At 60.5% G+C, this 21,999-nt stretch overlaps 3 protein-coding genes across 6 annotated transcripts; 2 read left to right on the top strand and 1 right to left on the bottom strand.

Moving 5' to 3' along the window:
* Positions 1-3: 3 nt before the first annotated feature.
* Positions 4-5,095, top strand: CREB3L3 (cAMP responsive element binding protein 3 like 3). 4 transcript variants are annotated; one of them, XM_071727536.1, is made up of 10 exons: positions 4-825; positions 1,883-2,007; positions 2,168-2,423; positions 2,807-2,919; positions 3,120-3,251; positions 3,332-3,438; positions 3,540-3,608; positions 3,709-3,793; positions 4,170-4,266; positions 4,363-5,095. In XM_071727536.1, the coding sequence occupies exons 2-10, from the start codon at positions 1,885-1,887 to the stop codon at positions 4,710-4,712; spliced, it is 1,332 nt and encodes a 443-aa protein (XP_071583637.1). In that variant the 5' UTR covers positions 4-825; positions 1,883-1,884; the 3' UTR covers positions 4,713-5,095. The 4 variants fall into 4 exon arrangements, with proteins under 4 accessions (XP_071583637.1, XP_071583639.1, XP_071583638.1 ...); XM_071727538.1 differs by having other exon boundaries at positions 706-825; positions 2,302-2,423; XM_071727537.1 differs by having other exon boundaries at positions 712-825; positions 2,834-2,919.
* Positions 5,096-5,461: 366 nt separating this feature from the next.
* On the bottom strand, positions 5,462-13,051 carry SIRT6 (sirtuin 6). Its single transcript, XM_071727540.1, has 8 exons — positions 12,905-13,051; positions 11,524-11,651; positions 10,989-11,171; positions 8,755-8,814; positions 7,902-7,997; positions 7,078-7,158; positions 6,625-6,748; positions 5,462-5,979 (listed from the first exon to the last, which is right to left on the bottom strand). Exons 1-8 carry the CDS (start codon positions 12,968-12,970, stop codon positions 5,632-5,634), a joined length of 1,086 nt encoding a protein of 361 aa, XP_071583641.1. The 5' UTR covers positions 12,971-13,051; the 3' UTR covers positions 5,462-5,631.
* Positions 13,052-13,764: 713 nt separating this feature from the next.
* On the top strand, positions 13,765-21,711 carry ANKRD24 (ankyrin repeat domain 24). The gene is made up of 19 exons (XM_071727541.1): positions 13,765-14,989; positions 16,046-16,176; positions 16,289-16,377; positions 16,538-16,602; positions 16,810-16,867; positions 16,948-17,018; positions 17,249-17,355; positions 17,442-17,629; positions 17,730-17,758; positions 17,892-17,984; positions 18,186-18,290; positions 18,404-18,448; positions 18,567-18,665; positions 18,742-18,814; positions 18,916-19,037; positions 19,115-20,308; positions 20,981-21,118; positions 21,211-21,276; positions 21,490-21,711. The coding sequence occupies exons 1-19, from the start codon at positions 14,783-14,785 to the stop codon at positions 21,565-21,567; spliced, it is 2,958 nt and encodes a 985-aa protein (XP_071583642.1). The 5' UTR covers positions 13,765-14,782; the 3' UTR covers positions 21,568-21,711.
* The last annotated feature ends 288 nt before the right edge of the window (positions 21,712-21,999 follow it).

Genomic DNA, 21,999 nt, shown 5'->3' with positions numbered 1-21,999 from the left:
CGCCAAGGGGCCCATAAATCGGGGAGCGGCGGGCGGCAGCGGTGCCACAGGGTCAGAGGGCGTGGAGCAGCAGATAAGGGGCTGAGGGGCCTTGTCCCTGCCACGCCTGGGTCACCTTTCCCTGTCTGAGGGGACCCGGGGGGATCCCGGGGGTCTGGCACCCAGGAGGGGCCATGACGTGGGCTGACACCTTCCCCGTGAGGGGGTAAGCGACAAGCAGCAGGCAACAAACTGTAGTGTGTTCAGCCCCCAGGTAGCCCAAGGGGGAAACCGAGGCAGGGAGGGTGCAGGCAGCCCCGGTGATGGGCAGCAGGACCCAGGTGTCCAGCCCAGCCCTGCCCACAGGGAGATGGGAGCAAGGTTTGGTGTGGAGGAAGCCATGAGGGAAGGGTAGAGTCCAAGTCAACATCTTCCCCGGATGTTCTCAAGGCCTATAAAAAGGGATTAACACCCATGCGGTTGTCTGGGGGAAAAAAAAAAAAAAAAGGGAAATCATCCCCAAAATGGGTGAAAGTTCATGGGCAGCAACAGAGCTTGGACTTTGCCCACCAGCCCGGGCCCTTCCTGCCCCTCTTAAAGGAGGATGACAAAAACATTTGTCTAATGAGTTACGGAGCACAGCAGGCCCAGCCCCACAGCATCATCCCCAATCAGGAACAGGAGGTTTTGCAATCCATGATGTTATTTCTGTGCAGTTGGAGTTTAAACTTTGCCACTTGGGCCAGGGCACTACGGAGGAGGAGGAGGTGACTGGGCTCGGTGTCCACCTCACACCGAGGGGGTTGAGGAGAGAGGACAAGTCCCTGGGAGTGGGGTCTCACACAGGTATGTGCTTGGCAGCCAGCCCTCTATAGGGTCACTGATGGTGCCATGGGGTCATCAGGGCTGACTGGAAGGGCTGAGCATGAAGGACAGGGTGCAATAAAGCCCCTTGCCTGGGCTGACCAACCAAACACCGTGGCATGAACAATAATCCTCAAACCTGGCTTGAAGGACACTTGAATCAGCCCTTAATGAGTTGGTGAGGGTGGTTGGGTGGTGTGTTTGTTGGTCACTCAGTTGAGTGGTCAGTTGGTCAGTGGGTTGATTGTTTGTTAGTTGGTGAGTTGGGCAGCAGGTTGACCATTTTTTCTGGGTTGATAGGTTCATTGATTGGGCTGGTCAACTAGTTGGTTGGTCAGCTGGTCAGTTGGTCAGTCAGCTGGTTGGGTAGCTGGGTTCTCAGCTGATCAGCTGGGTGGGCACACAGCTGGCTGTTGGTTTTCCCTGAGTCTGGGGTCTTGAGCAGTGCCTGGGGTGGTGGTGGCAGAGTGGGGCTGTCCCCTCTTTGGGGTGGCTGATGGTAGCTGTCTCCTCCCCCACCCAAAATCATTAACCTGCTCTTCTGGAGTGGGGGAGCTGACCCAGCCCCCAGCTCTGGGCCCTCATCCTGCTCTGGTGCTTGTGGGGCACAGCGAGGCTGGGTGCCCATGGGAGAAAAAGTTCTGGAGTTTTCAGCTGCTGGAAAAAGGAGGAGGGATGTGCTGCCATGGCTCTGAGTCCCTGCCTTCGTGTCACTCCGCCAGCTGTGCCCACATGTGCTCACACGTGTGTGCACCTATGTGTGCCCATGTCTGGGGGGGCTCATGTGCACACTCACACTCATGTGGGTGCAGGGACACAGTTCTGCCCACACGTGGGCCTCATCCAGCTGTGCACACAGCCACATGCACACACGTGTGTTGGAACGTGCACACATGTAGGTACATTCACACGTGCCCGTGCTCCCCAGCCCCACTTCTGCCCAATGATTTGGGGTGTCCCCAGGGTTTGGGGGGGTGGGTGGGAGGCAGGGGGTCAGTCCTGGGGACTGGGTCAGGGACCTGACCCTGTCACCTCGCAGCCATGGCCTCAGACATGGGCAGCCTGGACAACCTGGACCTGCTGGACCTCCTCTTCGACCGGCAGGATGGGATCCTCCGAGGAGTGGAGCTGGGGACAGCACCGGGTGCCTGGCACGAGGACGGGGTGAGTCCCCAGGATGAGGGGGGCCCATCCCCACTCCATCCCTGGGTCTGGCAGGAGAGACACAACCCCCCACACCCCCCATCCCTGCACCTTGCCTGGGAGCTGGAACCACCCTGCAGAGTGGGCAGCTCCAGGGTGATGGACACCGGTGTCCCCTCAGCATCCTCAGGACAGTGAGGACTTCCTCAGCTCCATCCTGGGCTCTGGGGACTCGGTGTCGGACTCACCCAGCTGGTCCCCAGCTGCCAGTGACAGTGGGGTCTCCGAGGACCCCCCCTCAGACCAGCTTGACAGCCCTCCCAGGTGCTATGAGGGGGGTCCCAGCAAGGTCCTGTACCCCTACGCCAACTCCTGCCGGGCTCTGCCCCTCACAGGGGGGGCTGGGGCCCTGCACCCCGAGGTCTCCATCGACCTGGGTGAGCCATGGGGGAGAGACTGGGGGGACTGGAGGGAACTGGGAGGTCTGGAGGACTTGGTGGGAAATGAGGGGAGTGGGGAGAACTTGGGAACCGGGGTGAACTGGGCAGACTGGTGGTGGTGGAGGAGAATGGAAGTCGAAGGAGGTTTGGAGGGACTGGGGGTGCCGAGGTGGGCTGAGCAGCACTGGGTCTTCTGGGGGGACTGGGGAAGGAGCAGAGGGACAGTCTTGGGGCACAGAGTGTGGGGACACTGGACTGGTGGGTGGTAGCAAGTCACTGTAGCTGTGGGAGCATGGCAGGGGTGAGGGTCCTGCAGTGGAGGTGCTGGGGACAGAAGGGGACACAGGGCTGCTGACAGCCTCCCCTCTCCCCTCACCCAGACATGTGGCACCCCGGCTTCTTCCCAGAGGAGAGCCAGGACCCCGTGGTCTCCCCACCCACCTCCTGCACCCTCACTGTCAAGGACCTGCTGCTCTCTGGCAGCTCTGATGCCGTGAGTCCCTGTCCCTCCTTGTCCCTCCCTGGACCTTTCCCCATCCCTCCCCATCCCCACACTTGTCCCCTTTCCCACACCCTGATCCCATCCCCGTCCCTTCCTGGGCCGTGATCCCATCCTCATGCCTGTGCCACCAGTCCCCTTCACGGTCCCAGGGGCCAGGCAGGGGGTGACCCCTCTGTCCCCTGGCCCTGCAGCAGCCACCGGTGCCCGGGGCACTGCTGAGGCCCAGCCAGGGGCAGTTCCAGGAGCTGGTGCTGACCGAGGATGAGAAGAAGCTGCTGGTGAAGGAAGGGGTGACCCTGCCCACACAACTGCCCCTCACCAAGGTGGGTCCCACAGTGCCTGGGAAGGGTGTGAAGTTGGGGGAGGGGAGTTTTCTCAACCCCTCCCCTCCCGTGCTCCCCAGTACGAGGAGCGGGTGCTGAAGAAGATCCGGCGGAAGATCCGGAACAAGCAGTCGGCTCAGGAGAGCCGCAAGAAGAAGAAGGAATACATCGATGGGCTGGAGAGCAGGTACAGCACTGCCCTGGCACGGGCACCCTGGGGCAGCACTGCCCCTTGCCAGCCCCCCAGCTGTCCTCCCCTCACCTTGTGCCCCTCTCCCTGTCCCTCAGGATGTCAGCATGCACGGCCCAGAACCAGGAGCTGCAGAGGAAGGTCCTTCACCTGGAGCAGCAGAACTCGTAGGTGTTCCCAGGGCAGGATGAGCTGGGGGATGGCAGGATGGGGCTGGGATGGAGCAGGAGGGGCCTGGAGGTGCTGATGGGCTCTCTCTGTCCCCAGGTCCCTCCTGGAGCAGCTGAAGAAGCTTCAGGCCCTCGTGGTACAGTCAAGCAACAAGGCAGCACAGACAGGAACCTGCATTGGGGTGCGTGGAGCCCCAACCCCTCCTGGCTTAGAGGGAGGGAGGGAGGGTCAGACCCCCAGAGATGTTGCCAGCAGGGTTGGATGGAAGGATGGACAGAGGGATGGAAGTGTGCTAAGGGAGAAGGATAGTTGCTCCAAGGCTGGATGGATAGATGGAGGAAGGGATGGAGGCATGTGAGGAAGGATGGGGGGAAGGATGGATGGACAGACAGATGGACACTGACAGGGCCACATGCACCGGGAGGGACGGAAAGCCACAGGTTCTGCCACCACCCCCTCACTGGGACAGCCCAGTGTCACAGCTCACTGGGAGCTGTGCTTCAGAACCTGTCTCCCCTCCACCACTGCACACAGTGATGTTTCCCCTCTGTCCCCAGGTCCTGCTGCTCTCCTTCATGCTCATCCTCTTCCCTTCCATCAGCCCCTTCGCCCCCAGCACGGCCAAGACAGGTGGTGACTTCGGACCCGTGCGAGGTGAGGGCTGTGCTGGGGCTGCTTCAGGGTGCTGGGAGCTCGGGGTGCAGGGAGCTCGGGGTGCTGGAGCAAGCCCTGACCCTCCCCCACACTCAGTCTTCTCCAGGTCCCTGCACAACGCAGCTGCCTCCCGTGTGGCTTACACACAGCCCCAGGCTGGGGACGAGAAGCCTCCGGAGCCACTGTGGCCGGAGCACCCAGGAGAAGCCCTCGAGTCCCTGCACGAAGCCTTCACTGGCCCAACATTCACCCCCCACCCAGGCAAAGTCTCCCCCCACAATGGCTCACAGCCACTCAGCTCCGAGGGGCTGAGCCCCAGGGATGGGGACAGAGCTGACACTGGTCCTGGGGATGGCACCGCACCGCACCCCGGCCTGGCACCCCTGGCATGGAGCAAGGCTGGACATGGCAGGCCCATGGTGCTGGAGCAGGCTGAGGAGCTTTGAGGAGTTCCCAGGGACCACGGGGGGACACACCATGGGGTGGCTCAGCACCTTGTCCCCTATGGAACAAACCTTTGGGGTGGCCCCTCTAGGATCTGCCTCTGGGTGTGGGCAGACACTGGACCCACTTGGCTTTGCTTGTGTCTGGGAACTGGGAAATGAGACTGGTTTCCATTGGCCTTACTGGGAGGGAAGGGGCTGCTCCTGCCCACCAGGTGCAGAATGGATATGGTGTCACTCAAGATAGGCTCAAGGGGACTGGAGGGACCTTGGGCTGTTGGCTACTGAAGTTGCAACTAGTTTATTTTGTTTGGTTTTGGGGTTTTTTGGGTTTTTTTTTTAAGCTTTATTTTCATCTCTAAATAAAAGGTATTTTGGAAAAAAAACATCCACCTGATTAGTGTAGGGATCCACAGGGGTTCAAGCACACTTGGGCTAGGGCCACCTTAAGCCCAGGTGCCGTGAGGCAACAGGGACCCACGGCCAGACCCTCCCACAGCTCCCAGCCCTGTGCCAGGCCAGGACTGGGCCAGCACCAGTCCCATTCCACTGCCTGGTGACATCTCCCTGATCCCAGCAGGCACCAGCCCAGCTTTGAGGGCAGAGCTCCACCAGGAAATCACCATGGCTCATCCTGGAGCTGCCCCTCGTGTCCCTCCCCAGTGCCATCCCTTGTCCCTCTGCCCCTCCAGGGCACAGCTGGGCTCCACACCCATCTCCTCGATGAGAAGGAAGCAGATGCTCAGAATGTCTCCAGCAGACACCTCCCCCAGGCCAGCGGGAGCAGCTGCCCCGACACAGAGGACTCGAGTGTATTTAATACTTACATAAAAAAAGGGACAATGTTTCAGGGTATTAAAAAAAACAGTCGGTAGGAAAAACGGCACAGACGGATGTCTGGACAGACAGGGGACAGTCTGGGTCAGGTGAGGAGAGGTTCCACCTTCATCTTCTTCACTGTTGTTGGCCCCGTATCCGGGCTGGGACGCTCCTGCTTCAGGCTGTCGCGATGCTCCACCAGCGTGGTCCCAAGGTCAGGGCACAGCCCCCCCGTGCCATTGTGTGGGGAGAGGGGCTCCTCCTCCTCCTCCTCCTTCAGCCCGTGAGCTCTAGGGTCACATTTGAAGAGTTGTTCAGGCTTGGTGCTGAGCTCAGCACTTTCCACCACCACTGGCCCCATCCACTCTGGGACCTCCAGCCCCAAAAGCTTCATCAGCTTCGTCATGACATCATCAACGTAGGCGTGGATGCGCAGGTCGGCCTGTCTGTCCTGGGGTGAGAGGGCAAGCATGGCATCAGGGGACAAGCACAGCCTGCAGGGACAAACGTCCCACCCCAGGGAGTGCCCGGGGACAAGGTCTGGGTGGTGGCTCAGCTGCAGGAGAGGTCCCGGAGACGTCATCCCCGGTGGAGCAGGGAATGACCCCGTTTGGCCCCACACCACAGCTGGCAGGGCTCTGGCAGGGTGTGGGCAGGCAGGACTGCCTGGAAACACAGCCCAGAGACAGGGACGTGGATGGGGAGTCCAGGACAGAGCAAAACAGGGACAAGGGAGCTCAAATGCCAGCCCAGCATCCCTCCAGCTCTGATTATTTGAAAAACTTTGAACGATCAGGGCACCAAAACCAGGGCTGAACTAAATCCCTTTGCCCCATGGCATGGGCTACTCTGTGCAGTCACTTCCTCAGACTTCAACTCCCTGAGGCTACGTCAGGCTTTGGGCTGAGTTTTACCTCCCATTTCTAGGTGTTTATGGGGAGCTGCACGTTTAAACACCCCAAGAAGGGAAGCCCAGCCTGTCTGCTTGCTAATCCACTCATCTATTTGGCCATCTGTGACAGGGCTGGGACAAGTGACGTGAGGAGAAAGAAGGAAATTGCTCTGAGCTCAGAGCAGGGAGGATGCTCTCACTCACGTGTTTGGTTGCTTGTAGGTTGACTATGACCAGCTTCCCTCCTCTCTTCTTGGTGATCAGTGGGAGGTTGCCACTGGGTTTGATCTGCAGAGAGGTCCCCAGTGTGATGGAGAGATCAGCTTTCCTGCAGAGAGGAGGCAAAACATCCAGGGGGGAGAAAAAGCCATGGCTGTTTGCAGGCTTCTCCCATCCTGCTCCAGTGGACCCTTCCAACCTCCCCAGCCAGGATGCTGAGCTATGGCCAGAATTGGTGCTGGTGTCTTTTGGCCAGAATTGGTCTCTTGGCCACTTTCTGGGGAGAGGGTGGGGTGTTGTCCTGCTGTGGGTACAGCCACAGGCTGCCACAATGAGCAGAGCTGGGCAGGGAGAGCTCCTTGGGGTGGGAAGAGGAGCCCTGGCAGCCTCCCAGGACACCAAGAGCCACTGGTGTCCCCGTGAGCCCCAGTGTGGTACCTGCAGGCTTCATCCGCCAGCGTGAGGTCACGGTCAGGCAGGGAATCTTCCCAGTCCAGAATGGTGTCTCTTAACTTTCCCCTAGAAAACATACCCAGGGCCTGTGGTTTCTGCTGCTCCAGGAGAGGGGACGGTGACCCTGTCCCACCCTCCCTGTCCCAGCACTGCAAAGGGGCAGAGATAGCCCAAGACAAACTGAGGAGATTCAATGGGAGGTGAGGGGAGGCACAGAATTCACCTGCAGGAGGGATTTAGTGGCTGGTGCTGCAGTGCCACCAACACCCCTGGCTGTTCTGCTCCCAAGGTCAGAACTGGAATGAAGCTTTTATTCCCCAACACAGGAGCTGAGCCACCAGAGCTCTGCCCCATAGCCCAGAGCCCCTGGGGCATGGGTGAGAAGAGCACCTGGACTGGGGCAGCACTTGGGGTGCATGGAGTGTGTCTGGTGCTGGATCACCTCTGGGTGCCTCCAGATGCAGAGCTGGAAGCAGGATGTAGGCTCCTCTATGGAAGGTGAGAGGCAACAGGACAGAATCCAGCTGGGATAGGGGAAGGGGCTCTCCAGAGCTGCCACCCCACTGCTGGGCACTCACCAGCACCAGGACACCTCAGAATATTGGGGTGGGGAGACCCCCTGAGAAGGCTGGAACACCTTGGAGACCTGAGTGCTGGTTTTCTACCTAGGGCTTTGGAGATCTCCCCTACACCCTCTGCTCCTTCACCTGAGCTGGAAGGACTGCCAGCCCACACAGCAGAGACACTTGCTCTGGTGAATGTGTCCCTGCCACCCCACCCCACGTCCCCTTGGGAGCCCCCAACCCTACCTGCAGGCCCTCAGCCCCCGGGCTTTGGTGACACTGCAGAGCCGGCCCGTTGGCTTCAGCCCCATGCTGCCCACCACTGTGTCCCGCACGTACTGCCTGCAGGAGAGACAGTGACACTCAGGGACAGACACACAGGGAGGTGCCAGCTGCCATGAAATGTTCCCCTGGGGATGGCACACCCCCACAGGAGGAAGCAGGTGATGGCTGAGAGCCACAGGAGCACTGTGGTCCTTCATTCACCACTGCTTGCAGCTCTGACCAGGAGCTGGGGACAGCAGCTCCAACCCACAGCCCAGAACTCTGCAGCAAACTGTGGAAAATCCAGCATGTGGCACCCTCCTCCTCTCCCCTCTCCAGCTGGCAGGCACAGAGCCTGCTGCAGGCAGCCCTGCTGGCACAGCCCCCTGGCTACGAGGAGAAGGATTTGCCAAGGGCTTCCCAGGACACAGAGAATTCCCAGGATGTTCGTTTCCCACCATGCGGCAGAGTTTGGGATGTGTGGGGACCAGGACAAGGGGTGGTGGTTTGAAACGGAAGAGGGAGATTCAGACTGGGCATAAGGAAGAAATATTTCACATTAAGGGTGGCACGACCCTGGCCCAGGTTGCCCAGAGAGGTGTTGGATACCCCATCCCTGAGAACATTCAAGGTCAGATGGGATGGGACTCTGAGCAACCTGATCTGGTTGCAGCCGTCCCTGCTCACTGCAGGGGGTTGGACTAGATGGCCTGGAAAGGTCTCTTCCCACCCAAACCATTCCATGCTTCTATTTGCAGGGCTTCCACCATTCCCTGAAGGCAGCAACCAAGCCCCCACCCCCCTGACACCCTTCCCAGGCCGGGGGCTCACGTACTTGCCACATTTCACACACTCCTCTACAAACATGTTCCCGTGGAGCTCAGCCAACTTGTCCCTGCAGGAGAAACGACAGAGCTGAGCAGGGGAAGGGTGGAGAACCCTGGGGCAACAGGCAGAGCTCCCCAAAACCTTCCCCCCCCCTCCCTGCCAGCCCTGCACCTCAAGAGCTTTCTCTCACTTCCAGGACATGGGGTGACAGGGACCCTCTGTCACAGCCTGGGGACAGTGGCCCAGCACGAGGTCAGCACTGAGGGGAATTATCATGGTTAGAGGCAAATATGGCTGCACCAGAGCAAGGCACCAGCATCAGGCAGGCTCTGGGACCACCAGGTGCCACAAACCAGCCTGGCCTTGCTGCAGGGACAGCTGGTCCAGCAGAGAAGACATTTGGCCAGGCCACAAACCCTGGTGACTGCCCTGTGCTGAGCATGGCCATCACCTGCAGGGCAAAGCTACAGCACACCAAGCACTGCTTTGTGCATTTAACACCAGAAATACTGCTCAAAGGGAGCTTGGGCAGAGCCATCCCTCCCACGGAGCAGGGGAGGCCCACAGATGTTCAGATCCTGTAGAGAGGCCTTCTCCACCATGCCTTCATCTCCACCACAAAAACACTATGGTGTGGCCACCACGGCTGGGAGAGAGGGAAGGGAGAACAAGTCCTGGCTTTTTAACCTTAAATGCTTCCATCTGCTGCCCCTGCCCTGATCCAGCCTCAGATCTTGCCTGTGCCTGCTGGTAACCTGGATCTTGGCTTTTCTCAGCACACAACATTCTGCTCTGTCTTTTTTCCAGCCCTTCACCACTTGTTTTGACTAAAAGTCCCCTTGAACCTCACAGCAGAGAAGCTCAAGAAAAACAAGGCCATGCTGTCCTTACGTCCCTATGAGCCCCAGCAGTGACTGGGAACCTCCTCAGGGTGGATGGAGACAGGACTGACTTGATTTCCTGCATTTTGGCCCCAGTTCAGTGGCACTCACTGAAGCACATCTTTCCCTTGAGTGGAAGAGCCATTCCAAAGCAGAGCAGGAGCTGGTGGCTGCAAGGAGCACACTGCAGTTCTGGCCATTATTTCCTATTCTATTTCCAATGGTTGCCTGGTTTAAAAAGGCAAATATGCTAAGAGCAAGAGCCATGACCTGGGGCTTTTAATATCAAACACCCCCTGGGGGCAGCCCTCAGCTTCAGTGATGGCTGAAGTTGTTTGTAAGCTGAGTCTTCTCATTCTCACCCCAACTCCCTTAATTTTCTTTTCTTACTTGAAATCAGCTGCTCTCCCCTTTCATCTCCAGGCAGATCCAAGCAGTTTGTCTCACAAGACAATTGCTCACTGGTCTTATGTGCTAGAAATGGGTTTTAAAACAGGCTGAAGTTTCTGAAAGGGGAAAGAGTGCCCCGAGTGCTAATGGAAAGGCAGGTTCCTTTGAGGACATCTCAAAGTCCCTGGGCTGCAAAATGCACCTCAGTCCCCACCCAGGAAGGGAGGGGAGAGGAGAGCTTGTGCCCTCAGCACCCAGGGCTGGCAGCTCCCTGTGGAGGGAACAGAGCTACAAAGATCCTGGACCTCATAGCAGGGGATGAGGGAGTCAGAGACCACAGCCAGGAAGTCAGAGCAGCCCCAGCTGTGGGAACCTCTCCCCCATCTTGTTGCCCGTGGAGTTTTGCAAATTTATTTTGCCTCTCAATGCTTTTTAAGTATTGAGTTCCTGGGTTTCTTGAAACCAGGTGTGGTTTCATTGCTGCCATTTCAGCCCTGCCTTGGTTTCCTCGTAAGAAATTCAATTTAAACAAAGTGTAAAATAGCACAAGAGCCAGTGCTCTGAGACAGTTCCATCAGTGCTGGTAAAACAGGGTGACACATGTCTCAGTGAGCAACAGGAGCAGTTTCAGATGCTCTTGTCCTCTCTCCTGTCCCTCCTGCTCAGCTGAAGGGTGGTCACCCAACATTTCAACCTGGTCCTTTCCTTGTGAACAAACAGCTTCTGGGTGTACTCACAGAGAGCACCTGCTGAGGAGGACTTCATCTCACCCCCCTCTGAATTACTCCCATTATCTCTCTGCTCTAATTTCAGGCTGGTTCACATATCCCTTCCCACACCAGTGCATCCCAGTTTCTTCTCCCTGCTCCCAAGGCATGCAAGGCCACACTGATGGGTCAGCAGCTACAGCCACATGGCAGCAGCTGGGGAAGGGAGGAGGGACCTGGGGACAGGGTGGGAGAGGAGGTACCGTGGGAATCCTGAGCGCACGTGGAGCCCATCCACGTTCTGGCTGACCAGGAATTTCAGGATGCCAACTCTCTGCAGGCCCAGCAGTGCCATGTGAGTCTTGGAGGGCCTGGCACTCTCAAAGGTGGTGTCGAATTTTGGGGAGAGCCCCTTCTCTTCCATGGTCCAGACGCCATTGGGCCCCCTGCAGCAACAGGGACAGAAAGAGTGGGAGCTGGGAGCTCAGGCTCTCACCACAATCCCCAGCAGGAGGGGATGAAGAGGCCCCTGCTAAAGGAACTCTGTGGACCACCAGTGATTTCTGTTGTTGATGCAAGGGGAGTGCACATGGGCTCCTCTGGGTATGGCTTAACATGTGCAGGAAGGAAAAGGTCTTGGCATCTGGGTCCAGGACCAGAGAGGAGGGATGGAGGAGGTCTGGCTTTGGAGCAGGAAGCACTTCAGAGTGCTCCAAAGCACAGCCCAGAGCTCTGCAAGATGGGAAATGACCTCAGAGGAGATGCAATCCTCCCTTGCAGGGAGCTCCCTGCCCTTACCTGAAGTCAGGGATCCCCGAGGCAGTGCTGATTCCAGCCCCTGTGTGAAATACCACGTTGGAGGAGCTCCTGATCAGGTCTGCCAGCTCCTGCACCTTCCTCTCCAGTTCCTCTGGAGGGTCAAATATCTGAGCAGAAGAGACAAACCACCATGGAAATGAAGAGATGCAGGGACACATCCTACTCACCTCTTGGTCCGAAGACTCAGTTAACCACGATTCTTTCTTATCCATGGAAGAAAAGAAGATTTTGCATTCATCAGTGATAAAAGCATTTAATTGGAGAGCAACAGCACTGTAGAAACAAGCTTCTACAAGTGCAGGGTAAGGGTTTAAAACCCCTAATGCAGACGGGGTATTTATTTCTCTCCCTGACAGGCAGCTGATGCCCTGGGAGGTGGCTGGGCTCCAGGGCATGGCCAGGCAGTAGGAGCACAGAAGCAAACCTGGTGCCACCCCACGTGTGCTCAGCTCCAGCTGTCACCAGCACAGCCACCAGCTCTGCGGGCAGGACAGGGCTGAGGGACGGTGAGCAGTGGTGGGAAGCCATGGAGGTGGGGGACACGGGGACACTGGGGTGGGGTGGGATGGGACCACGTGCCCACCGAGCACAGGATTTCATTTCACTTCTGGTCTCCTCTCCAGCCCGGCCTCCTGGGGACAGGGACTGAGAAGAGACCCCTGCATATCCCTGTCCTTCCACCCCAAAATTTGTTATAAGCTTCCTGAGCACTTCTGGGGCATAGGGCTGGGATCACCCCTGCACCCACCCTCCTAGGGATTCCCACAGGGGAATATAAAGGGTCCCCACATGCCTGGAAGACCCTGGGGAAAGGGGAACAGCAGACAGTGCTGGCCCTGGAGGACAACAACAAGGAAGGAGCCACGGAGCTGGGAGGCCAAGGAGGGGACAAGGAGGGAACCATGGGGAGGCCTGGGGGCACACGGAGGGAGCCATGGGCCTGGAAGGGAGAAGGTGGGAGCCATGGGTCTGGAGGGAGAGGAAGACAAGGAGGAGGGAGGCATGGTGTGGGCTGGGCTGGGCGGGACAAGGAGGGAGCCATAGGGCTCGGGGGGATATTGAGGGAGTCGAAGGCTCTGCGAAGGGGACATGGGGTGGGCCTGGGGACACAAGGAGGGAGCCAAGGGCCCGAGGTGGACGAGGAGGGAGCCACGAGGCTGGGGGAGAACAAGGAGGGGCCGAGGGACTGGGGAGGAGATGGAGGGAGGCATGGGAGGGGGCTAGGGACACACAAAGGAGTCCCCGGTGCTGGGTTCCCCACGGGAGGCACCCCTGCGCCCCAGGGCCCCGCTGCCATGGAAACCCGACAGGCCGGAGCAGGCCCCGGGTGGGACCGCGGGCCCGGCCGCACCGCGCTCACCTCGGGGAGGCCGCACTTGCCCTTGTCCGAGTAGGGCGAGAGCCCGGCCGCGTAATTCACCGCCATGGCCCGCCCCGGCCGCCGGAGCGCGCATTGTTGCCGGCCCGCGGGGAGGCCGCGGCGGGCGGGGCGGCAGGAAGGGCACCGCCCGGGGGAGGCGCCGCCGCCGCCATCTTTGAGCCGGGCGGGAGGGCGATGGGGCGGGGGTTGCCCTCACCCTGTTGGGGCTGAACTGCTCCCCCCAGCTCGGGAGCGTGGTGATGGAGGGGAGGGCAAGGTGGAGGGTGCCAGGGAAGAGTAATGGACTCCAGCAAGGGCTGGGGGTGCTAGGAAGGTTGAGGAGGTCCTGCCTGGTCAGGGGGTCCTGCCTGGTCAGGGGGTGCCAGGGGTCAGCTCCCCACACCCCCTGCAGCCCCACACTCCTCCCCAGAGTGAACACAGGGGCTTCACCTTTCTGCCCTCAGACCTCCCCCAGCTCCCCGCCTGGCCCGTGTCCCCTCGCCTCCCCGTCCCTGGTCATTTCAGGAGTGTGAGCAGCCCCGTTCCCCAAGCAGGGTTTGTCCCCCCGGAGCCCCCCTGGTTGTAACCGCAGCCGGGCCGTAACCCAACTCCCTCCGCCGGGTCCCCCCCGCTCCGGCGGCTGCGGCTGCAGACGGGGCCAAAGCTCCGGGAGCAGCGGGGCTGGGGGTGCCTGAGTCGGTATTGGTGGGGAGAGACCCTCGAGCACGGCCATCCCCCCCCATCCAGGTGCCACGGGGCTGGAGCCACCATGAAGAGCCTGAAGGCCAAGTTCAAGAAGGCAGACGTGAGTGTCACCCCCAGGGGCACGGGGACCTTCCCCAGGATGTCTGCAGGGACATGGGGACCTTCCCCAGGATGTCCGCAGGGACATGGGGACCTGCGTCAGGGTGTCCTAAATTCAACGAGGAGACCGGGACGTGTCTGGGGATGCTTCAAGTTTTACAGGGATATGGGGACATGGAGACCTGCCCTGGGGTGACCCAGGTTTCAGAGGGACATGGGGACAGCAGCCCCATGGAGGATGGCACTGCCACTCCGGCTGGTGGGATTGAGGTCCTGGTGCACCCAAAGGTGCTCCTAGAGTAATCCCTGGGAGCAGGGGAGAGTAAAGGAAACAACCACAACAGCAGGGAGAGGAAGCAGGTGCTGGGTCCCCTCCCTGGGGATGGCTGCCAGCTTTCCAGCTGCCACAGCCAGTGGAACAAGCACGTCCATGCCCCTCAATTATTCAGCACCAGCTTGGCATGGTGCCAAAAGCTCTCACCATCATCTACAGTGGGCAGAAGGTGACAGTGCTGTCCCCTGTGCCCTAGGCTGGACATGTGCACTGGCTGGGGACACATGGACAGAGGTTGAAGCCCCCCATGTGGAGTCTACAGACTTGCCCTGCTCAGAATATTCTGTGCCTCAATTTCCCCACACTGCCCTGGTCACTTCTGTGGATGGGGGTGGGGTGAGAGGCTCCTGCTGCCCTGACTGTCCCCAGGGCTCTTCCAGGAAGCCTTTGAATTTTGGGGTTCCCTCCTTGAGGGGAGGTTGCTGGACCCCTGCAAGGCAGGAAGGGGGTCCTGCCCTTCCTTTGGCCCCAGGGCTGGGGGAAGAGGGGGGATTCTGTGCCCCCCAGGCCAGGGGGTCCCATGTACCCCTGTGCTGGAAGCAGGATAAGGTGGCAGGAGGGTTTGGGGGTGCCTCACTGCCTCCCCTTGAGAAAGCTGCCCCTCTCCCCTCAATCCCTCTTGCTTTAACTGGGGCCTGTCTGTGTGCTGGTCCCTGACTGGAACTTTGGTACCTGGATGTGAGGATGCCTGGAGGAGCTCTGGATGCTGAGGAGGGAGGGAAAGAAGGAGGGACGGAGGGATGGAGGGAGGCGGATCCTGGCTCCCACTGCGGCAGGAGCCGGCCCCCGCCCGGGAGCGATGCTGGAGCCAGCTTGGGGCTGGGGTCCGCGGCCTGGAGCCCCAGCCTGCCCTCGCCCAGGCGGGGGGCCAGGGGTGCATGGCTGCCCGTCGCCTCCTCCTCAACACCATGAAGCAGATCTGCCTCTGTGCCGCTGCCTCCTTCGCGGTACGTCCCTGTCCTCCACCTCCGGTCCCCTTTGGTTCTGTCCTCCGGGGTAAGCCGTGTCCCCCCCACCCCTTCTGGACCCCTCCATCCCCATCCCGGTCCCGGGGCTTGGCAGCCTCCTCTCCAACCTGCTTTGTCCTTGCATGATTGGGATGTGTGTGTGCGGGGGGGAGGGGGGGATAGGAGTGGGCAACACCCTCCCAGTCTACCCGGTAGCACTGGTTTATTCGGGGTCCCCTGGTCCCTGGTGGGGCTGGCAGGGGCAGCAGGAGGGCACAGTGGCACAGGTCCTGTCCCTGGGACTGGGCACCAGGCTGGCGAGGGGCAGGATGTGTGCAGCTCCCAAAAGGTGACATCCATTTCCTGCCATTGCAGCAAGCTCTGGTTTGTCATCACAGGCTGTGGGGTGAACCCAGGGCTTCCCGGGATGGCCCTGTCCTGCTGTGGGTCAGGGATGAGGACATGTGGGGGACCACAGGGTTTGCAAGCCCCCACATCCAGCCCCAATGCTCTGCAGGGCTGTGACCATAAATCCCAGGGAGGATGGAGCCATTCCAAAGGATCTGCTGGTCCTCTGTGGTGACTCTGACTTTGTTCCTTCCTCACCAGGGAGCAAAGGAGGGCTGGGAATGGGCTCAGTGGGGAGACCTGGGCAGGGATGGGGCTCAGGCATCTCAGGGGTGCTGACTGTGTTCAGCATCAGGGTCACTGGGGTGGCAGGGACAAACCCTGTGTCAGGGACAACCAGGCAGTGTGGGCTCACCCCCAAACTCCCAGCCTGGCCCATCCACAGCTGAACTGGGCCAGCTCTGTACATCTGGTCTGTGATCTGCAAACTGGGGTGGCTGAAGGGGATCCTCACCCCAGTCAGCTGTCCCAGCTAAACCCTCTGTACTTGGGGACCAGAGACCACAGCACCCAGAGAAGGGGCTGGCCCCAAGATAGGCACCTCAGGGGTCAGGAATGAAAGACAGCAGGATGAGAATGAGGACAGACACCCCAGCCTGCCCCCGGGGTCAGTGGACCCCTCACAGCCTGCTCTTGGCTTCATTACAGAGCCAGGACTGGACCAAGAATGATGAGAAGCTCCTGCAAGCTGTGGACTACAACGATGCTGGGAAGGTGACATCTCTTCTCGTCCGCAAGGGCCTGGTCCCCACCAAACTAGACTCAGAGGGCAAATCCGCGTAAGTGCTGACCCGTGGGACAGCAGGGACAGCAGGGACAGCAGGGACACAGGGCTGGGAACAAGGCTGGTGGCCAGGGACATGAGTCTGACAGCCCCTGGTCTTGCTGCAGGTTCCACCTGGCTGCCACGCGGGGGAACGTGGACTGCCTGGAAGCCATGCTGGCTCACGGCGTGGATGCCATGACCAAGGATAGCTCAGGTGAGGGCATGGCTAATGTCATGGGCCTACTGGGCCACTGGTGGCCACTGGATGTGGCTCCCATTTAACCTCAGTCCGGCAGATCCTTCTGTCTGCCAATCCATCTGTCACCCAGCCAGTGTCCTCTGTTCCCTGACCTGTCCTCTGTCCTTCTCCCCAGGTTACACTGCCCTGCACCTGGCATCCAAGCATGGCCACCCGCAGTGTGTCAGCAAGCTGCTGCAGGTACCAGGGGCTGCAGGGGAAGGAGGGTGCTGTGTCAGCAAGGTGTCCCCTCTGTCCTCAACTCTCTTACCTCCCTGGTGGTGTGGGTTGGTATGGTGGTTCCTGGCTCTGCCTGGCACTTCATTGGCCTTCCACCATGCCAAGGAGCCACATCCACTGGAGCAGTCTGTCTGTCTGTCCTCCTGTGACCCAGGCTCTCTCCTTCAGGCCTCCTGCCCTGTGGACGTGGCTGATGGCAGCGGCCGAACTGCTCTGCACCTCGCAGGTGAGCGGGGACAGTGCCAGCCCTGTCCTGCTCGTGTCCCCATGGGAGGCACAGGGCTCAGTCTCTGTCCTTCTCCCCAGCGGTCAGCGGCTGCATCTCGTGCTCTGAGATCCTCTGTGATTTCAAAGCTCCCTTGAATGCCAAGGACAAGGTGAGATCCTTCTGTTCCTGGCCCTGCAGTGCTGTGTGTAGCAGCAAGGGCCTGGGTGGGGGCTGCCTCTGAAACGCAGCAGCTCCTGGGGTGGAAGCAGCGGCTGACTCCTGGGGTAGAAGCATACCATGGAGTGGGACGTGGAAATCTGGGAGACAACAGGAGCCGGGTGCCCCACGGGGGAATCTGAGCCTTGTTTGCACAGCCTCACCCACCCTGACCTTGCCCAGGATGGCTCCACACCCCTGATCCTTGCTGCCAAGATGAGCCACTCGGAGCTGTGCCGGTACCTGCTGCACCGCGGGGCTGCTGTCAACAGCCGGGACCTGCAGGGGAGGTGAGTCTGTGCTGGTGGGGACTGGGGGTGGGTGGGGAGATGGAGGGAATGGCCCCTCTCACCTCTGCTCTCCCCTCTTCCCTCAGGACAGCCTTGATGCTGGCCTGTGAGAATGGCAGTGTGGAGACAGTGGAGGTGCTTGTCAATGCCGGTGCCCGGGTGGCCGTGGTGGACTCCACAGGTCACGATGCTGCCCACTACAGCCTGGCCACAGGCAATGCTCTCATCCAGCACTTCCTGCAAGAGGCTGCTCAGCGCCGGTCCTGGGCCAGTGGTAAGGTAGCAGTGCAACCCTGGTGCTCCTTGTCCACAGCAGAGAGACACATGTGGTCTAAACCTTCCCAATTTCTTTTTCCTCCCACTCTGCTCTGCAGAAGAGGAGTCAACAGAGAGGACATCCCAGGTAAGGGTCTTCCTGGCTCCTCTCTCCTCTCATCTGGGCTGGCCCCAGTGTGAGGGTCTCCAGGAGCCCTTGGGCTCTACAAGGTGGTGGTGGGTTGAGATGTGATGTCCTCTCTTCTCTGGTGTCTCTACAGACATCTTCACCCAGCCAGTCATCTGTGAGGGAGAAAAACAACACACCGAGGAAGAGGAAAGCCCCTCTGCCTCCCCTGGGCACCCCCAGCCAGGTGGGCAAGGGTTACCCTCACCTCCATGTCCTGAGTAGATGCTCAGGGGCTGGCCTGAGATGCACCAGAAACTTTGTCCCCTCTCCCAGGGTGCCCAGAGAGCTGCCCCTGAGCCTGGCTGGGCTGACCCAGGAGGGGGCTGGCAGCAGGGAGGTGGCTGGCGGGGCCCATCACTGAGTTTTGGGGGCCACTTGTCCACAGGAGGACCAGGACGCCTATGAGGAGATTGTGCGGCTGCGGCAGGAGCGAGCCCAGTTCCTGCAGAAGATCCGGGGCTATGAGCAGCAGGAGAAGCAGAGACGGGAGGTACCAGTAAGCCCAGGGGTTGCAGAGGAGATGCCACCATGTCCCTCAGAAGAGGAAGAGACAGGAGGGATGGGGACAGCATTTATTCCTGTTTTCCCTCTGTGTCTTTCTAGCGGGCAGAGCTGGATGAGGGCTCCTTACGCTCCATGGAGAAGCAGGTGAGGCTGGTGAAGAGGTCATGGGTGTCCTCAGGCCTCTGAGGGTTCTGGTGGTGAGGATGCTGTTGTGACTCCGGTGGGAGTGGAGGGGACCACATGACCATGTCCTGATCCACAGATTAAGGAGCTGAAAGAGCGGCTGGTGGCACGGGATGGCGAGAAGGACCGTCTGGGCAAGGAGGTGGAGGCTCTGCGGAGTCGCTTGTCCTCACTGGAGGTTGGTGTGAGCAGCAGCAGTTGGCAGTGCCAGGGGCTGCAGTGTGCAGGTGGTGACTGCCACTCTGTAACCCCAGAACGAGAAGGAGAACACGAGCTATGACATTGAAACACTGCAGGATGAGGAGGGAGACCCGCTGGAGTTCCCAGGTAGGGCCCTGCCCCCCTCCCAAGACCCCTGTGGGGCTGGGAGCCCTTGGGGAGCCCTCAGACATGGATGGGCATGGCACTGGTGACCCTGCACCCTGCAGGGGCAGAGCTGCTGCTCTCCAAGAAGACACTGAGTCCCTCTGCTGAGGAGCTGCTGGCCACACTGCAGGGGCAGGTGCAGTCCCTCACCGTGCAGAACAAGGAGCTGAGGGAAAAAATACAGGCAAGTCCCTGTCTGTCCGTCTGTTCCTCCCGGCCTCTGTCCTCTGGCCCCTACTGGCCTCACTGTCCCCTTGGCAGGTGCTGGAGAACTATGAGCGGGATGAGAGTGACTCGTCCACCCCCAGGGACTTCGTGCCTGCCAGCCTCTACAAGGCTCTCCAACACCAGCTGGAGCAGTTGCAAGCACAGCGCTCGGAGCCACTGGTGAGAGATGAAGCTGGTGGGCAGCGGGAGGGGCTGACTGTTGCCTCACAACCAGCCAGGACCCGGGGCGAGAGCAAGACGGCGTCGGGTGAGCTGCGGGAAGCATGCACGCTGGCTTCTTCCTCCTTGACAGCCAAGTGGGAGGCTGGGGCCGAGCTGGCGGAGGCCCGGGCAGCCCTGCAGCAGGCACAGGCGGCCCTGGAGGAGCGGGAGCAGCGGGTGAAGGAGCTGCAGGCTCGTCTGGAGGCCGGCGCGGTGGCCACGGGGGTGACGGCCTCGCTGGGAGCCTCCCTGGAGGAGGCATTGAGGGAGAAGGAGGCTTTGCTGGAGCGCTGCGGGCGGGCGGAGGCTGAGGCGGTGGCCCTGCGGCGGGAGCTGGAGGCCAAGGCGCGAGACTGGCGGGCGGGCAGCGGCCCCAAGTCAGAGCCGGGGGTGCTGGAGCAACGCGTGGCCGAGCTGGTGCAGCAGCAGAAGGAGGTGACGGCCGAGCTGGGGCACCTGCAGGAGACGCTGAGGGAGCGTGAGGCCGAGCTGGGCAGCCTGCGGGAGACGCTGGCCACGCGGCCGGTGGGGCGGCGGGAGCACGAGGAGGCCCTGGCACGGCTGCGGCAGGCACAGGCGGAGGTGCAGGGCCGGGTGCCGCGGGAGCAGCACGCCCGGGCCACGGCGGCGCTGGAGGAGCAGGCACGGGCGCTGCAGGAGCGTATGGCCCAGCTGGAGCTGGCGGCAGAGGCCAAGGGGCGCGAGGCCGCCCGGCTGCAGGCGGAGTTGGCCACGGCGGTGCCACGAGCGGAGCACGAGGCGGCACAGGAGGAGCTGCGGGCCGAGGCAGCGGTGCTGAGCCAGCGGCTGGGCGAGCTGTCACGACGGCATGAGAAGACGTGTGAGGAGGTGTTCCGGGTGCAGAGACAGGCCCTCTTCATGAAGAGCGAGAGGCAGGCAGCTGAGGACAGGCTGGCCGCCGCGGAGAAGCAGTTGGCGGAGGCGCAGGATGAGGCACAGCAGCTGCGGAAGCTCCATGGTCATGCCGAGGAATCAGCCCGACTGATCAGGGACAGGGACAGGAAGGTAGGGGACAGGGAGGGAGCGTGTTGGCAGAGGGCAAGGGGCTCCCAGGAGGGGAAATGGGTTTTAGCTGAAAGACGGGAGATTTAGATGAAATATTTGGAAGAAATTCTTTGGTGTGAGGGTGCTGAGCCCCTGGCCCTGGTTGCCCAGAGAAGCTGTGGCTGCCCCATCCCTGGCAGTGTTGAAGGCCCCAGGTTGGATGGGGCTTGGAGCACCCTGGGCTGGGGGAGGTGTCCCTGAACATGGCAGGAGGAGGGGGTAGAACTACAGAAGCTTTAAGGTCCCTTCACACCTAAACCAGTGTTTGAGGCTACAAAATGGTGGCTCATTCACTACTTGGGTGAGCTGAGCTGGCTGGCTTCACGGGGAGACATGTACGTACATGAACATGTATGTGCACACACTTGCACACACACAGCTACCCACACATGTGCACTTGCACACGTAAGTGCAAACACAGACACACACACTCCCCTGCCTGCATTCTTCCTGCTCTCCCAGCTGTTCCACATTTTTCCCTCCCCAAGCCAAGACCAGCTCCTGAGGCAGAAGTGGTGGTGGGGTAGCAAAGCCCCATCTCTGCCCCTGCCCAGGTGGCTGTGGTTACAGCCATGGGTAGCCCCTAAGGGAGCTGGGGCTGAGAGGTCCCTGTCACCTCTGTGTGCTGTGCAGATCACCGAGCTCTCCAAGGAGGTCTTCAGGCTGAAGGAAGCCCTGAATGCCCTCCCCGAGCCCCAGAGATCCCCACAGTCACCCCCTGACACCGCTGTGCTCCAGGCCAGGATCCAGGCACTGGAGGAGAAGCTGGCGGTGGGTACCAGGGGGTTTGTGGCCATTGCCTGGTGGATTCTGAGCTTCCACAAGCCCCCAGCCCCATCTCAAACCTGCTTGCTGTCTTGCAGGAGAGAGAAATGCAGCACAGCAGGGTGGTGACGCTGTACCGGAGCCACCTGCTCTATGCAGTGCAGGTAAGGTGGGGACATGGGTGGGAGGAATTGGGGACACCAGTCTGGGGGAACTGGGGACATTGGTAGGGGGAAGCAGGGCACCAGCCAGTCCCACCTGGGTGCCTGCATGCATGTGGGACACAGCAAGAGGCTGGATCCAGCTGCCAACCCAGGGATGCTTGTGCCACGTGCAGAGCCTCCCTGATGTCCTCACCAATGCCCCCTCCACCCCAGGGCCACATGGACGAGGACGTGCAGAGACTCCTGTGCCAGATCCTGCAGATGCAGCGGCTGCAGGAGCAGGGCAGATGAGCCCTTGCCCACATGGCAGTGCCATGGGGCTAGGTGGCACAGCCAGTGACACTGCTGGGGGGCTAGGCCCGTGCCAGCACGCTCTGTGCCCCCTTTGCTTCTGTAGGCAGCACCTTGTCACTTGCACAGGCACCCCTACACCCCTGTGCCAGGTCCCCCGTGCCTCACGTACCCCAGCATAGCAGCAATAAAGTATTTATACTCACACCAAAGGGATGGCTCATCTCTGCAGGGGACAAAGGTGGGCACAGGGTTGGTGGGCTGCGGGTGAGGATGGTGAAACTGGGGACAGGAGGGGATTGGTGCCATTGTCTCCTCCATCCTTGATGTCCCTGGAATGAGCCAGTGACCATGAAGGAAGCAGTGTGGTGGGGGGGAAGGGTTGAAACCCTCTTGGCCAGAGCCAAAATGGTCTTCCTGGGGGTGTGTGGC

This window comes from Heliangelus exortis, chromosome 28, assembly GCF_036169615.1.
Source record: "Heliangelus exortis chromosome 28, bHelExo1.hap1, whole genome shotgun sequence".
NCBI lineage: Eukaryota > Metazoa > Chordata > Aves > Apodiformes > Trochilidae > Heliangelus > Heliangelus exortis.
This window is presented reverse-complemented; position numbering and strand designations above follow the sequence as displayed.